The sequence below is a fragment of the Panthera tigris genome, chromosome E1, assembly GCF_018350195.1.
Source record: "Panthera tigris isolate Pti1 chromosome E1, P.tigris_Pti1_mat1.1, whole genome shotgun sequence".
In the NCBI taxonomy this organism is placed as follows: domain Eukaryota; kingdom Metazoa; phylum Chordata; class Mammalia; order Carnivora; family Felidae; genus Panthera; species Panthera tigris.
The window spans coordinates 59,204,699-59,218,471 of NC_056673.1; the positions used below are offsets into that span (position 1 = coordinate 59,204,699).

General features: G+C 57.2%; 1 protein-coding gene across 1 annotated transcript in view; it reads left to right on the forward strand.

The window, feature by feature from the left end:
• RPTOR (regulatory associated protein of MTOR complex 1) overlaps positions 1-13,773 on the forward strand; it is a 331,489-nt gene that overhangs the window by 76,453 nt on the left and 241,263 nt on the right. Inside the window, exon 3 of the mRNA XM_042965566.1 lies at positions 7,502-7,584. Within this exon, the coding sequence (XP_042821500.1) occupies positions 7,502-7,584 (83 nt within the window). The remainder of the gene's footprint in view (positions 1-7,501; positions 7,585-13,773) is intronic.

Consider the following 13,773-nt stretch of genomic DNA (forward strand, 5'->3'; position numbering starts at 1 on the left):
TTCTGGGCCTTCGGAGCAGAACAGCGTCCGCGGACGGCTGGGAAGACCTGGCTGGTGGACAAGGGGGTGGGGAGGTCACCCGCCCGGGGCGAGCGGTGACCGGGGGAAGAAGAGCAGAGCCAGGGTCCTGCGTCAGCGGGGAGGGGAGCTGCTGGGGAAGAGTGGTAGCACCGGACGAGGGGGTCAGGTGGTGAGGGCCGAGGAGCGGCTGGGCTGGCGGGGCAAGGACACCCAGGCCCGAGGAGGGTGGGTCCTGCGTCTTTCAGGGTGCGGACGTCCAGAGTGGGTCGTGGCGGGGTTGGGGAGGGGAGGGCATCGCCGGGACGGCCCCCTGCAGGGGCGGGTGCAGCCACACAGCCCACGGGGCCCTCCTGTGTGGAAGGCAGCCAGTCTGCACACTGTGTCTGGTCTTCGGGGTCTGTGCTGTGCCTCCGGAAGTCAGAGGGCTCTGCCGTTCCCTTCAGCAGATCACCCGTTACCGGGGCCTTAGTTTCCTCATCTGTAAAATGGAGCAGGAGGGAGGGGGAACGCGGCTCAGTGCAGACTGCCTGTGGCAAGGAGCGGCCCCCGATGCCCGTTCGCCCGCCACCTGGACCCCCCGCCCGCCACAGCACTGAGTGGGGACCCAGGCGCCTCCTGCGTCCGCTTCTCTTCTGCCCCCGCGTGCTCACGGAGAGAGGAGAACAGAGCGTGTGTCGTGCACCCCAGCCCAGTGGGACGGCGGCCCCGTGCTCTGGGGGCCTCCAGCAGATGTTCGATAGTGAAGCGCTGCGCGTTTCTCATTTTGTTTTACAAAGGAGACGTCAGCCGTGTCAGGTGACGACCAGAGCCCCGCTGCTTTGCTTTCCGGTGGGCCCGTGAGTGTGGGGTCTCCGTGCAGGGGTGGAGCGATTGCAGGTGGGTTGCCTTGGGGCCACAGACCCACATCAGGCCGGGGGAGGTGGTCGGTGCAGGTTGGAGCCGCTCTGCCCTCGGGGCCGAGGGCTCTGAGTGGTGAGACACGTGGGCGACTCTTACTTCTCAGTCCGTGTCGCTGTCCCCGGGCATGTGCTGCCAGCACCGCGTAGGAGAGAGCGCTGCTTCCGGAGGCTCGGAGAACGGGCCTGTCCTCGTCCGTGAAGCGGCCCTTTAGGCTTTCTGATGTGACAGGGACCGTCGTTGCCGGAACAAACAGGTAGAGCCTCAGCGTGCCGCTCTGAAGCCAGTGCACGGCCTCCCTGACGCAGGGAAGGCGGGGAGGGAAGGCTTGGGCGCACAGGCCCCTGCAGCTCGTGGGGAAGGTGCGGACTTGGGGGGCTCACAGGCCCTCCCGCGCTCCCTCACGGCTTTCAACGCGTCTTTCCCCGCCCCTGCCCCCCCACTCCGCCGGATAATAAGATGCTGTTTTATTTCATAGAAGTGACACTCAGCTCTTCTCAGAGAAGCGGGGGAGAGGCTGTTTTGTTTTATGGCCTGACATTAAATGCTACAGCAGCGATACTAAAAGCATCCCACTGAAGGATGCTGAGTGCCCATCCCTCTTGGAGAGATGTCTGTGTTTGGAAGCAGGGTGCAGATGAGTTGACTGCTGAACAGGAGGAACTGTAATTTTGCCGGGAGATTTTTCTATGTGCTCGTTAATGGTAGCCGTGTATCATAAGACGTAGGAAAGCTGAAGGTTTGTCAGGGGCTTGGAAAGTCTGGTATCCTAAGGAAATATCGAGGAGGCGCTCACCTGTGTTTTTCTCTTACTCCTTAGAGACAGGCCTTTTCTTTTTCCCTCCATGCACGCGGGCACCGGGAGGCCCCGTGCAGCTGAGTTAAGAATAGAGCGGTCATCTTTGCACCTTTAGTGAGGTGGGTCCACCCTGAGGGGCCCAGGAGCTCAGAAGCTGCTGTGGGTAGAGGACTCGGGGCAGGCCGTGTGGAGGGAGGGGGTTTTGCAGGGGAGGTGAGAGCCAAGACTGCGAGGAGGAGAAGGGGCCCAGCCGTGGGGGGTGGGGGGTGTAGGGGGCACCCACTGCCGTGAGCCTGGAGCACCCCTGGGCCTGCGGTGGAAGCCCTTGTTCTCGGGGGCTCCCGGGTGAGGCCCTCTTTTCTCTGTCCGGTCACACTGGCCTCTCCCGGCAGTATCTCCGCGTCCCCTGAAGGAGGCGTTGGTGTAAATCGTGTGGAGCCTCCATCCCCATGAGCAGAGTGCCTTGTGCGAGCGACAGGGTTTGCACTTCACAAAAGGGCATCCCGGCCACAGCTCCTGGTGCCAGCACGGGGCGGGGGACGGGAGATGGCACCAGGACCTCATCTATTTTGTGGCTAAGTGGCGGTGAGACTGAGGGCTGGGCCCGGCTGCAGCGTGGACAGGGCTCCTGGAGGATGGTGGCTCCCTTCCCGGGACCCTCGGGCCGTGGGAGGGCCACGTCCGGCCCTTGGCCAGAGCCTTGCTGCCAGGCTGTGTCCTGCTCTGTCCTCGACTCAGTAGGATGAAGTGCCTCCCACTGTATATGCTTCTAATGAGAACATATATGTGGGTGACATCATGGCCGACGGCGCAGAGCCGTTGAAGACTATCTCTGACTTCAAAGTGGCCCCTTTGCCATTATTATTTCTCAATGAAAATTAGCTGCTCGAGGTTACACGGCTAATTAGTGGCAGAGTCCTCGAACGCCACACAGAAATTTGCACTGGATCTAATAGGCAGTCCTCAGTTAATATGTCAATTAACCAGTACCTATGAAACGTCCACTTCAATACAAGCTACAGAGGACTACAGACGTTCTTTGAGCAGCGAGCTCTGTGTGCTTTTTTAATTTTCAGTCTGTTCTGAAGGTGGGCTGATCCCAGCATATAGTTCGGCAGCTTTTCCCAGACTGACCCAACACAGATCAAGGAACGGTGTGGGCAGCGGCCCCGAAGTCCGGCCCGGTCTCTTGTCACCTTCCAGCCAGCCCGGCCCCTTAAGTTAGTTGTGCTCGCGTTCACCTTACCCAAAAGGGAGCATGCTGGAGGCACTGCAGGCTTTTCCGGGGAGGAGTGATGTCACAGGAGAAGGCCCCCAGTGCTCCTCTCCGGGTCAGCAGAGCCGTGCTCCCTGGGCTCCTGCCCTTCTCAGGACCTTCCAGAACCTCCTAGGAGGAGGGAGAGCGGCCATGGTGCCGGCACCAGGTGCTGGGGTTGGGACCAGCACGTTGGTAGTTGATGGTGCACGGGCTCCCCCGAAGGAAGAGTGGACAGAACAGGAGGTTTTCCAGGCTGGCTGACTGCCAGCCCCATCGCCGACCTCTGTGACCTTGACCCAGTTTTTTGACCACCCAGAACTCCAGCTTCTCCCCTGTGTCGGGGCGTAGGCTGACTGCAGTTCCTGCCGACGTGAAGGTCTGTGCGTACGAGGTACGGGGCTTAGCCCGAAAGCCTTGCAGGAACGTCGACGCAAAGCTCACGTTTTATACAAATGCCAGTTACGCCCTCTCCCTTCCACCCACCTGCCCGCCCACTTTGTTCACTGAGCAGGAACCCGTGAGGGCAGGAGAGGAGAGATGCCTTATTAGGACAGCGCCCACACTTCCAGACTGTCCACACTGTCCACCAGGAACTTAGTTTCGCTGACACAGCGACTTGGTTTATTGTAGTAAAAGCATCGTTTTCCTTGTCCTCGTCTTTCCCTCCCCCCATGCGCCTCCCCCCACTGTCATACCCTTGGGAGGAAACCATGCAGTTAATTGGCCACAGGGTTCCCAGTACAGAGGATGTGACAGGCGGCCTTGGTTGATCGCGGCCCCTCCCTCGGGAAGGCAGGAATTTTGAGCCAGACCAGGGAAGGAGGAGGAGGGCCCCGACCGGAGGGGTCTGCTGGCCTGCCTGCGGGCAGAGGCCCTCCAGCTCTGGCAGACGGGCGGCAGGCCCTCTCTGGGGACATGGGAGAGGACCGTGTGGGGCGGGAGGGCCTGGGCTTTCCAAGGGGAGAAGTCCAGGGGGGAGGGCCAGCTCTGGTCCTTCCCCCCACATGAGTACCTTCACCTCCTGCACTCCCTCCCTTCCTCCCTTCGACGGGGTTCGGGGTTCGCAGAGGGTACGTGTACGACCTGCCTCTGATCAGGTGGCGCCCGGCTGGGGCGCCTTTGTCCAGAGGAAACCGTGTCCTTCTCTTGCCCGTGGACTCCAGCCGGAGCACCGGGCACACGGGCGCCACACGGGCGTGAAGGTTCACGCTGGCTCTTGTATTTACCCCTGGTCTCCTGTCCCAGGCCTGGCCGTTTGAGCGGTTTCTATCTGCTGATGCTGTTTTCAGCTCCCCTTTGCTCTTCGGTGGCCCTGAGTTTTTATTTTTCCGATCCCGATTTATTCTGGCCCTTTGCCAGTCTTGTGATTCAGATCATAGCAGAGTTGACTGGGGTCGTCGTAATTCCTTCGAGACCTCAGCACTCGGTTCCTACCAGGACAAAGACATGAAAATGAGCGTCTAATGTCTTTAGTTACAGATGGAAACGAATTTACCATAGTTCTTCCAGATAAGTTAATTATGACCCAATTTTCATTAGGTTCCGCTCAGCCAGAATGTGCTCGTTAGCTGACTGGGCTCTTCTGAAGCTGTTGAATTGGAGTCTCCAGGGTAGAGCCCGGCGTCTCTGTTTTAGAAAAGTCCTCGATGACTTTGACGCACCGATGCTAAAGGTCCTTGCCAATTCTGAAGTCCCGTTACTTAATTTTATAATTCATTTTATTTAAAAATCAAAGTGATACATACATGCATACAAGTTTTAGAGTCACATCATACTAGAAAGTATATTGAGAGGAAGCTGTCTCTTCTCTCTGCCTTTCCCAGAGGGGCTACTCTGATTCCTTTCTTGTCTGTGTAAGTGATTTGTTCCCTGTAGTAGTTACAAATTTGCCAGTTACTTTTATTTGCTAAATTTTCTGTGAACTTGTGAGTTCATTTTTTTACATATACTCCAGTAGATCTGTCAGGTGCTATCAGTACTCATTCCAGTGCTCAGATAATCTGTTCGTTTTTTAAAAAACTACCCCTCTCGCTCCTCTTCATCCTTAGAGCTGGCTTGTGGGCGTCTTGTGGTCTCTCTCTTTCTTTTCCTGGATCCTTCATGGCCTCGTTTGGTGCTGTATTGCTCAAGAGGAGACCACGGGACAGATTTTGTGAGTGTTTGCGTGTCTGAAAAGACCTCTGTTTTATCCTCAGACTTGAACATCAGGCTGACGTTATCTTCACGACGGACTTGGAGGTGTTGCTCTGTCTGTCCGGCTTTCGTCGTCGCTGGGAAACCCAGAGACCGTCTCATTCCTGATCCTTTGTGAACGGATTTTTCTCCAAGGACTTTTATTTTCGGTCTTTTGTTTCTGGCGATTTGGCTCTGATGTGTCTGGGTTTTCTTGGGTTAATCCTGTTGGAGTTTCACTGAGCTTCCCGAACCTGTAAGTTTATGTCTCTTGCCAGATTTGGGAAGTTGTCCAGCATTGTATCTTCAACTGCTCTTTGAGTTCTGCCCTTAATTTTCTCTTCACTGTGAGACTCCGGCCACGTGTGTGCTGTCGTCCCCGGTCCCGTGAGGCTGTGTCCTTGGGAGCCATTCCCACTTCTGCAGGGAGGAGTGTTAGGTTCTTGCCAAGCTGGGGTTGCACGGGGGGCGGGGCCGGGGTGTCGAGGGAGATTAGCTGCCATCTCAACTGTGTGCAAGACGGTATTTGAGACGGATGCTTGGGGGCGTTGGGGCAGACTTAGCGTTAATACACGGAAAACGAGGAGACTGCAAACGGTTCGGGAAAGGTGTTGTGTTGGGGACTGTGGCTCAGCAGTGAACAATCTTACAGCACACCTGTAAGGCTGTGTGACGGCGGGGGCTGCCGGGTGGCGGGTCCTGGTTGCAGGGAGGAGAGGCTTCACGCGGTGGGTGAGTCTTGAGCTACACTAGTGGCTTTTTTCGTGGTGGATCCTCTTTGCCTGGAGAAGCGACTGACGGACCTGGGGCATTTGGCAGGCGTTTTCTGGAAGATGAACAGAGTGAGCCGTCACTTTAGGTGGACATGGAAGTATTTGTTGCCGGTGGTAAAATTTGAGATGTTAGGGAACGAAATGCAGAAGATCCACATGGCTCGGTGAGCCAGGGTTTTACAAGTGACCAGTGACGACGACACGTCATCCGTCGGTAGAGGGTCCATTCAAAGCGCACGGCAGACTAGCGGCTTCAGTGCCGTAGATCCAGGGCCATCGCTGTGCTTTCAGACTCCACGTCACGCGGTCTTAAAGAAACTGCCGCGGTGGAGTCGTATAGCCTCCAAGCAGACAGCCACGGCTGTCTACAAAGGCTGTCTATGTCTTTACTTCTTTTGTTATTTTTTTAACGTTTGTTTATTTTCGAGAGAGCTGTGAGTGGGGGAGGGACAGAGAGAGAGAGAGAGAGGGAGGCACAGAATCCGAAGCAGGTTCCAGGCTGAGCCGTCAGCACCGAGCCCGACGCGGGGCCCAAACTCACGAACCGCGAGATCACGACCTGAGCCGAAGTCGGAGGCTCAACCGACTGAGCCACCCGGGCGCCCCTACAAAGGCTATTTAAACCAGCCTCTCCTTTCCGGCAGCGTCTGTGTGTCCGTGCGTGAGGTGGGGTTTTCCTCCTCTGTGTCGGCAAGGGCCACATTTTGTGACAGATGAGCGCAGAAGCAGGTAGTGGAGTCCAGCTGTCATGTGTGAAACCAGATACTAAAGAAAATTTCTAAAAATTGTAAGGCAGTCCTGCTCTTTTCTTTGATTCCTTTTTTTTTTTGCAAAACAGTCATTTTTCATAATAAGTATCTATGTTCAAATGTAATGAGTTGTTATTACTTTTAAATGAATGAATGAAGAACTCTGTTTAAAATTTCTCGTTTGATTTTGAATACAGCCAATACCAATCAATAGATACAGCCGCTTAAACATTGTTTGGGGTTCTGCATAATTTTCAAGGGTGCACAGGAGTCCCGAGACCAAGTAAGTTTGAGGAGTTGCTGGTTAGGGTTATTTGCACTAGAATCCACTCCCGAAATAGGCGGGTGAGCCACTAACACACGGGTGTGCTTGTGAAACTGGTTCTTGTGCGTAGGCGAAAGTTCGCAGACGAACGCGTCACCATGGTCGTTCTGTCCTCCTCCCCGTCCTGTTGCGTGAGGGCTGTCGTTAGAAGGTGAGGGGACTGCCGCGTGGCCCTCCCTGCGGCCCCTCCTTTGCACAGCCTGCGGGCAGTGTGGGGGTGAGGCAGTGGGGGTGCAGGGAGACCGTGAGGCTGCATGGTGAGCACAGGGACGGGAAGACCCAGGGCCGGTGGGTCCGGTGAAGGCGCCGTTCTCTAGAACGGTGTGCTTTCTGGCCTGTTTGGGGGCGTAGCAGCTCCCTAGGTCTGGTGATGGCAGAAAACCCCAGTCGTGTCTTGGGTCCGAGGTGGCCGTGAAGTGAGTGATGGCGGAGGACGCGGCGAGAGGCAGGCCTGGCGGCAAGGAGATGCACGGATAATGAACTTTCCCCTTTTTATTGCTTCTTCAGATCCTCTGTCGATGGGGCCTCAGAAAGCTCTGGAAACCATCGGTGCAAATTTGCAGAAGCAGTACGAGAACTGGCAGCCGCGGGTAAGCGCGTTTCCTACGCTCTCCTCTCCTCTCCCTCCTCTCCCTCCTCCCCCTCCTCTCCCTCCTCCGTTCTCCCCCTCCTCCCTCGTCTCCCTCCTCTCTCCTCTCCCTCCTCTCTCCTCCTGAGGGGGGCACCGCCTCCAGGGTTCACATAGCCTTCCAGGTGAGGGCTCCTCACAGCCCTGCGCGCTCGTCCCTGGGGGAGTGGACGCCCCTCGCTGCCGCCCATGCCCCACCCCCCGCTCCGTGTGTGCAGGTGGTCCGGGCCACGCGCCCTCCAACTCCTCTTGCCTGAGTTTCCCCCACAGTCTTTAGCAAATGAAAAGCGTTTTTCATGGTACTCTTAAATCATGGCTTTTCTTTTGCACAGGAATGCATTTTCGGTAACTTTTCTGCAGCCCCAACTAGTCAGAGCCCTTCTTCAGTTTTCAGACAGTCGAGAAAAACACTCCACCCTCAAAAGATGACCTATTGTATGCTTGGTCTTTGATTCAGAAGGTAAGGTTGTTCGTAGGGAGCCACTTCCACTTATCGTGCCTTCCGCTGCTTGCGTCTTACAGTTTGGGGGTTTTGTTGTTTTGAAGGAAAGTGGCGTGGGATGCGGTGACTGTGACAAGGCGCTTTTAAGATCTTAAGTTATTCGTAAGCCACCCCGAGACCCGTTTCCTTTGGCCTTTCTCTTTAGCTGGTTTGAAGATTTAATGGTTTCAGTAGAAGGTTAGAAATTTGGGGTGTTTGTGGAGGTGCCTTTGTGTTCAGCTTTGTGTAGCGGGCTCTGGAATTCTCTAAAGGGCCTGACGGGGAAGGTGGGGGGCCCGTGGCCTTCCGGGTGCCTCCCCGGATGCTTTGCTGTCCTCGGTCCTCCGTTTTGAGCCTCTGCTTCATGGAAGCAAGTGGCTTAGGGGCCTCGGCGAGGCCTGCCTGCTTGGGGTCTTTGTCCGTGGACCCCTTGCGTGATCCGGAGTTTAGGGAGTCTTTGCATTACATTTACATTCTAAGAGAACACCCAGAGTGAATCTGTTGGTGCCTGTGACTGTGCCCTCGGTGGCTTCCGCTGCCGCCCGTAGTCCTGGGATGACTGAGCGGTAGTGACCGTCTCTGTGTCTGGGGGTGCGTCTCGGTGCCCCCTTTCTGACTTGTCGACTCAGTGGCCACAGACTCTCATTCTTCAGAAGGCGGTTTCTTAGGGGTGATTTTGTTCCGTGCCTGAGGGCTTTGTTGTCTCATCTTGATGGTTCTATAAAAACCCAGGAGCCTTTCTCTTGAGAGTGTGATGCCTTCGGAAGAGGTTTCGATGGTGTGTCCTGTTGAAAACAGCTGAGATGCCTGCTGTTACCACTAGGAAGTAGCTTCTTTGGGGACTCGGAAGGCCCTCCGGGACCCCAGTGACGACACCCAGGCGCCCAAGGGTGCACGCGTGGTGCAGACAGGCTTTCAGGCTGCGTGTGACCGCACACACGGGGCACGCCACCGGCATCCAGAAGGTGGAGAACCAGCAGTGTTTGGATGTAAGAGAATGCCTTTCTGACTTGCCTACCCCTGACCCTGTCCCGGGTTTGACTTTATGCTTTGCCTCTTGCTGGGGGCACTTGCCTAAAGGAGAGCGCAGCCCCTTGAATTCGGATCTGCCAGCCGTGTCCTTCACAGGAGGGGCTCCGCCATTTTAATTAACTGTTAAAGAAATACCACATGAGAAGATACGGTCTTCAGAATGCGTGTCTGATATTTCAAGATATTGTATTGTAACGTGTATTCCATTTGCTATGATTTGCAGTTTTGTGTTGGTCTTTTTTTGGAGTCCTAAGCTGATTTGCGGCCAGCTTTCTTACTAGTTTAGCTTGGTAGGCACGGGCTAGTTCACGCTAGCTGGCGGTACGTGGAATCTTCGAAAGTAGGATCTATTACTGTTTTTAATCTGAATTTCTAAGAGCAGATCTCTCCCATGGCATCTGGAAGAGGCATGACCATGTAAGGCAGGCAGCATTTATATATAAGGAAATGATCGCAGATCCAGAAATGACGATAGAGTCGGTGTAGGGTTGAGAAGTTCCCTTCTTGTGGTGGCGGGAGGGCCAGCCGCGGGGGCGGGGGGGGGGGGGCGAGTCCTCCGGGTGGACGGTTGTTAGTCTGAGAAACGTGCTTGAAGTGAGCAGGGTTTCCAGAACGGATCTGCAAGGTAGTGTTTGGAAGGAGAGATTCAGTTCACAAGGCTGACGAGGGAGGATGTTTCTAGATCATAGGGTGTTTAGGAAAAGCGCCCGTGGACCGGTGCAGGCGGGACCCCCGTCGGGGCGGGGTTATGGAGTGGGCTTGGGATGCGGGCCAGCGACCCCCGGAAAGACGCAGTCCGTGCCGACGGAGTGCGATGGTTTGCCTGCAATCGGGACGCACAACCACAGCAGCGAATACTTAGCGTTTTCTTTTCTGAATGTCAAGATGATTGCGTTCATTTGTAAGTACCATAAAAATGTTTAAAATTTTGCTGCTTCCATCTGTTGGTGGCTTCCTCTTTCAGAAACGAGCCTCAGGTAATGGAGGCAGCAGGAGACCTGACGGGCTCGCTGCTGTCGGCCGTGGGGCTGTGCCGTGTGCACTGGGTGATGATGGTACGTGCCCCGGGGCGAGCGGTGCTGCTCTGCTCTTTGTAACCTCCCGTGGGTCACCGGAGAGGGAGGGAGGCCCGCCTCGTGCCGCCTCATCGAGTTTGCACAAAACATGAGGCAATTACCAGGCTCTGATGTTTGTGTACAAGGTGCCTGTTCCTAACTGTAAATCAGGGTCCTTTGAAACATTGCAAAGCTAAACACACAGCACGTTATTGCATTCTACAGGGCCCTCGAGTGTTGTGCCGTAATAGAGGTCGATGTGCCGTCTGCAATAAAACAATGGGAGCATTATTAAATTTCTAGACCTTTGGTGTGGATGCCCATAGATCTGGTTTTCTCTTTGTCCGTGCCCCGGACTGCGAGACTCAGAAAGGTGGGGACATAAGGTCGTGTTCATTAGTGTATTCGTGCCTCCGCGTTGCCGTGGGCGGGACGGGCTGGGGGATCGCGCGACCCCAACGCCACACGGGAGCAGCAGAGAACTGACCACGGCAAACCTGTCCGCCTCGCGTCTTGGAGAGTTGATGTCCTTCCTCGTGCTCTTTCCTCCTTGTTTTTCTAGCTTTAACTATTCAGGATAAAACATCTTGATAAAGGTGATTTGGGCTCAGGAAGGAATTTAGAGAAGTCAGGACAGTGCTTTTTTTTTTTTTTTTTTTTTTTTCTGAGGTGGCCAGACTATCAGGCCCAGATTTCCTTTCCAGGCCGACTGAACCCTTGTCTAAATAATTTATCAGTTTGCCACTGGTGAGACATTTCTTTTGATTAAATTTAAGGCTGTGCCTTACTACCTCGTGGGTTCATAAATCTGTGTTCTGTGTTCTGCGGGAGATGGAAGGAGGGGTGCCAGCTGCTGTCGCGGCTGCCGCCGGCTGCTGGTCCTGCCAGGCCTCGCTGCCCCCTCGTCGGGCCCCAGCTGAGCGTACAACTGGGCGACGGGACTGGGGGATCCAAAGCACTGCGTATCCCGTGAAGAATTCGTCTTTCTCAGCCTTTTTCTAACAAGTTGGGGGGCTTCTGGCAGTTTAGCACAGGGTGTAACGGCCGGAGCCGATGGGGGGGCGGCAAACGGGGGTCTCTTCCTGTTGTGCTTTCCCCAGAGCGTTGCGGACCACGGCCCCTCTCCCTCTCCTCTGTTATCGTTTGGGGGGGGGACCCGAAAGCCGCCTGATGCTGGCATGTTTATAACTCACTAAGGTGAAGGGACTTGAAGGTTTCCACCCGGGCGGTATCTGCATTGACCCCTGACTGAGTCCATTTTGTCCCGGGAACGTTCCAGTTTGCAAAATGCCCGTTGGGGCCTCGCCGGAGCGCCCCTGGCTTGTAGGAGCTCCTTCTGGAGCCAGGTCAGGGTGTGCAGGGGTGGCCCGCCTGTGTGTGGCCGCGGGCCCTGCAGGCACATCTCGGGCCACACGGGACAGTGCTTACGACATGGTGTGGACTCGGTTCCGCGGGCTTAAATTCCATCCCGCCCTTCAGTTGACCGTGCTCCTCAGGTTGTTCACGGTGGGCGAGTGGCCTGGCACGTTCTTACAGTGCTGCCCGCCCGGCAGAGTGCATGCGGGCGGGAAGTCTGTCTGGGACAGAGCAAGGCCCCACCGCCTGGTCATCGGCCAAGTAGGAGTCACTGCTGCACTTGAACCGAAGCGACTTTGCTCTTGGTCACAGGGTTGCCTGCACGCCACTGAGCGCGTGCTTGGACCAACGTTGCTCGTCGCCGTACCGTATGGTGGGAGGGGGCGTCTGGGGGGAACGGGGCCTAAGGCCAGTAGACAGCTTCGTTCCTCCTTGGGGCCTCACAGGCTTGTCCTGTAGGTGTGAGGCACAGGTGTTTGCCAGCCCAGCGCTCCGGTGCGACGCTGTTCTGGTGGGGCTGTGGTGACGCTGTGTCCTTGCCTCCTCCCTGCAGCGGGGCTGACGGCTTGGCCCTCGTGCTGGGGGTGCTAGGGAAGCGGCTCTGCCCGCCTGGTTGCTGGGACGGGCTCCAAGCCCGCTGTGCTGCTGGGTGACCTGCCCCCCTGGCCTGTGGTTTCCTTCCTGGGGCGGGTTGTGGCGCTTGAGACCCACGGGCTGTGGCTCGTCCCTCGCTGGGGGTGGACTAGGGGCAGAGCAGCGTATGTCCGCGCTGACAGCTCTCCCCCTGACTCCCTCGGGTGTTCCGGAATGAAGTTCCTACAGGGATGCGGTCAAGACTCGTGAGTGGGTGGGTTCTGCCTCGTCGTGGCATTTTCAGAGTCCGATGTGGACTCTCGAGGGAGGGCCCAGCCGTGCCGTGGGACTGTGCTCCCCAGCCTGGGGGTGCTCTGAGACCATTTGTGGACTGTGTAGTGACTCCTGTTGGGCCGGTCACGCTTGGCCTTAGTCTCAAACTGACATGGTGGCTCAGCAGTGAAGATGCCCACGAGTCATCCGTGATGCCACTGTCACACCATCATCCCGTCCTGTTGTCCCCCAGGCCAGCCAGCTCCCCTCTTCCTCTTCCTGCAGCAGCCGGCTTCCTTCTCTGTTGGTCCCAAGGTTGGGCTCTGTCCCCCTTGCCAGTGTTTCTGTGACACATTGCCGGTGAGGGCACAAAGGGAGCAAAGGGAGAGCTGGGGAGATGGCCCCCACTCGATAGAACTCCCCCCGGCGGGAAGCACTTCGCATCAGGTGCTCATGACGTTTGCACGACGGTGTGGACAAAGCCTTCTGTCCCGCACTCCCCTTCACCCCACCCTCTCCCTGCTCGCCCGACCGCCTCTCCACGCACAGCGTTCGCTGACGGTTCCGGTCGTGCAGCCCGGCCCGCACACCACCCCCGTCCCCAGAAAACCCGTTTCTACCCGGCTCTTCCTGCCGAGCCCGCCTGCCACCGCGTCCAGCAGAGCAGAGAGGCGGCCGCCGCCCAGCAGCTTCGTGGCGCCGCCGGTAGATTCTTGGCAGAAGACGACAAGCACATTGAAGCAGGGGGAGGGGGCGACCCTGCAGGCCACGCGGAGGGGTGAGCAGCCCGGCCCTGGCCACACGTCCCGGCCGTCTGGGGCGGTGTGTGCCCATCGCCTCGTGTGGTGCCACCGCCGTGCGGCCCCCGTGGTGGCCCCGCCTCTGCGGTCACGGGCCGGCTGGCGTGGGCGCGGGAGAGTCCTGGGATTTGGGCCCATGTGGCTTTGAGCGGTACACCGGCAAGCCTGGATTTCGGGCCACTGCCACGGAGGTGTCTCCACTGTAGCCCCTCATGTCTATGTGGCTGTGATCCCCCCCTGCCCCCCGGCGTGGCCCCTTGCACCCCTGCCCCCACCCCGTGGGCCACTGGCAGGTGGGCCTGGGCTGGGAAGGCCTAGCAGGTGGCCGCCTCCTCGCTGCCACTGCACGGGTGGGGGGTGGGGGGTGGGGGGTAGGGGGTGGGGGGCGAGGCCGTGGCCCGGGGCCGTGGGAAGAACGTCGCCGTGAACTGTTGCTTTGCCTCTTCCTAGACGTGCACGTTGAGAGTTTACACTGAACTTGTAGGGTCTGTAAGCGCCAAAGGAGGGTTCACGGGGAGGAGAAAACGAGGTGAAATGTAGGCTCGATGGTGGGGGGGGGGGATGCGGTGGAGCCAGTGGTG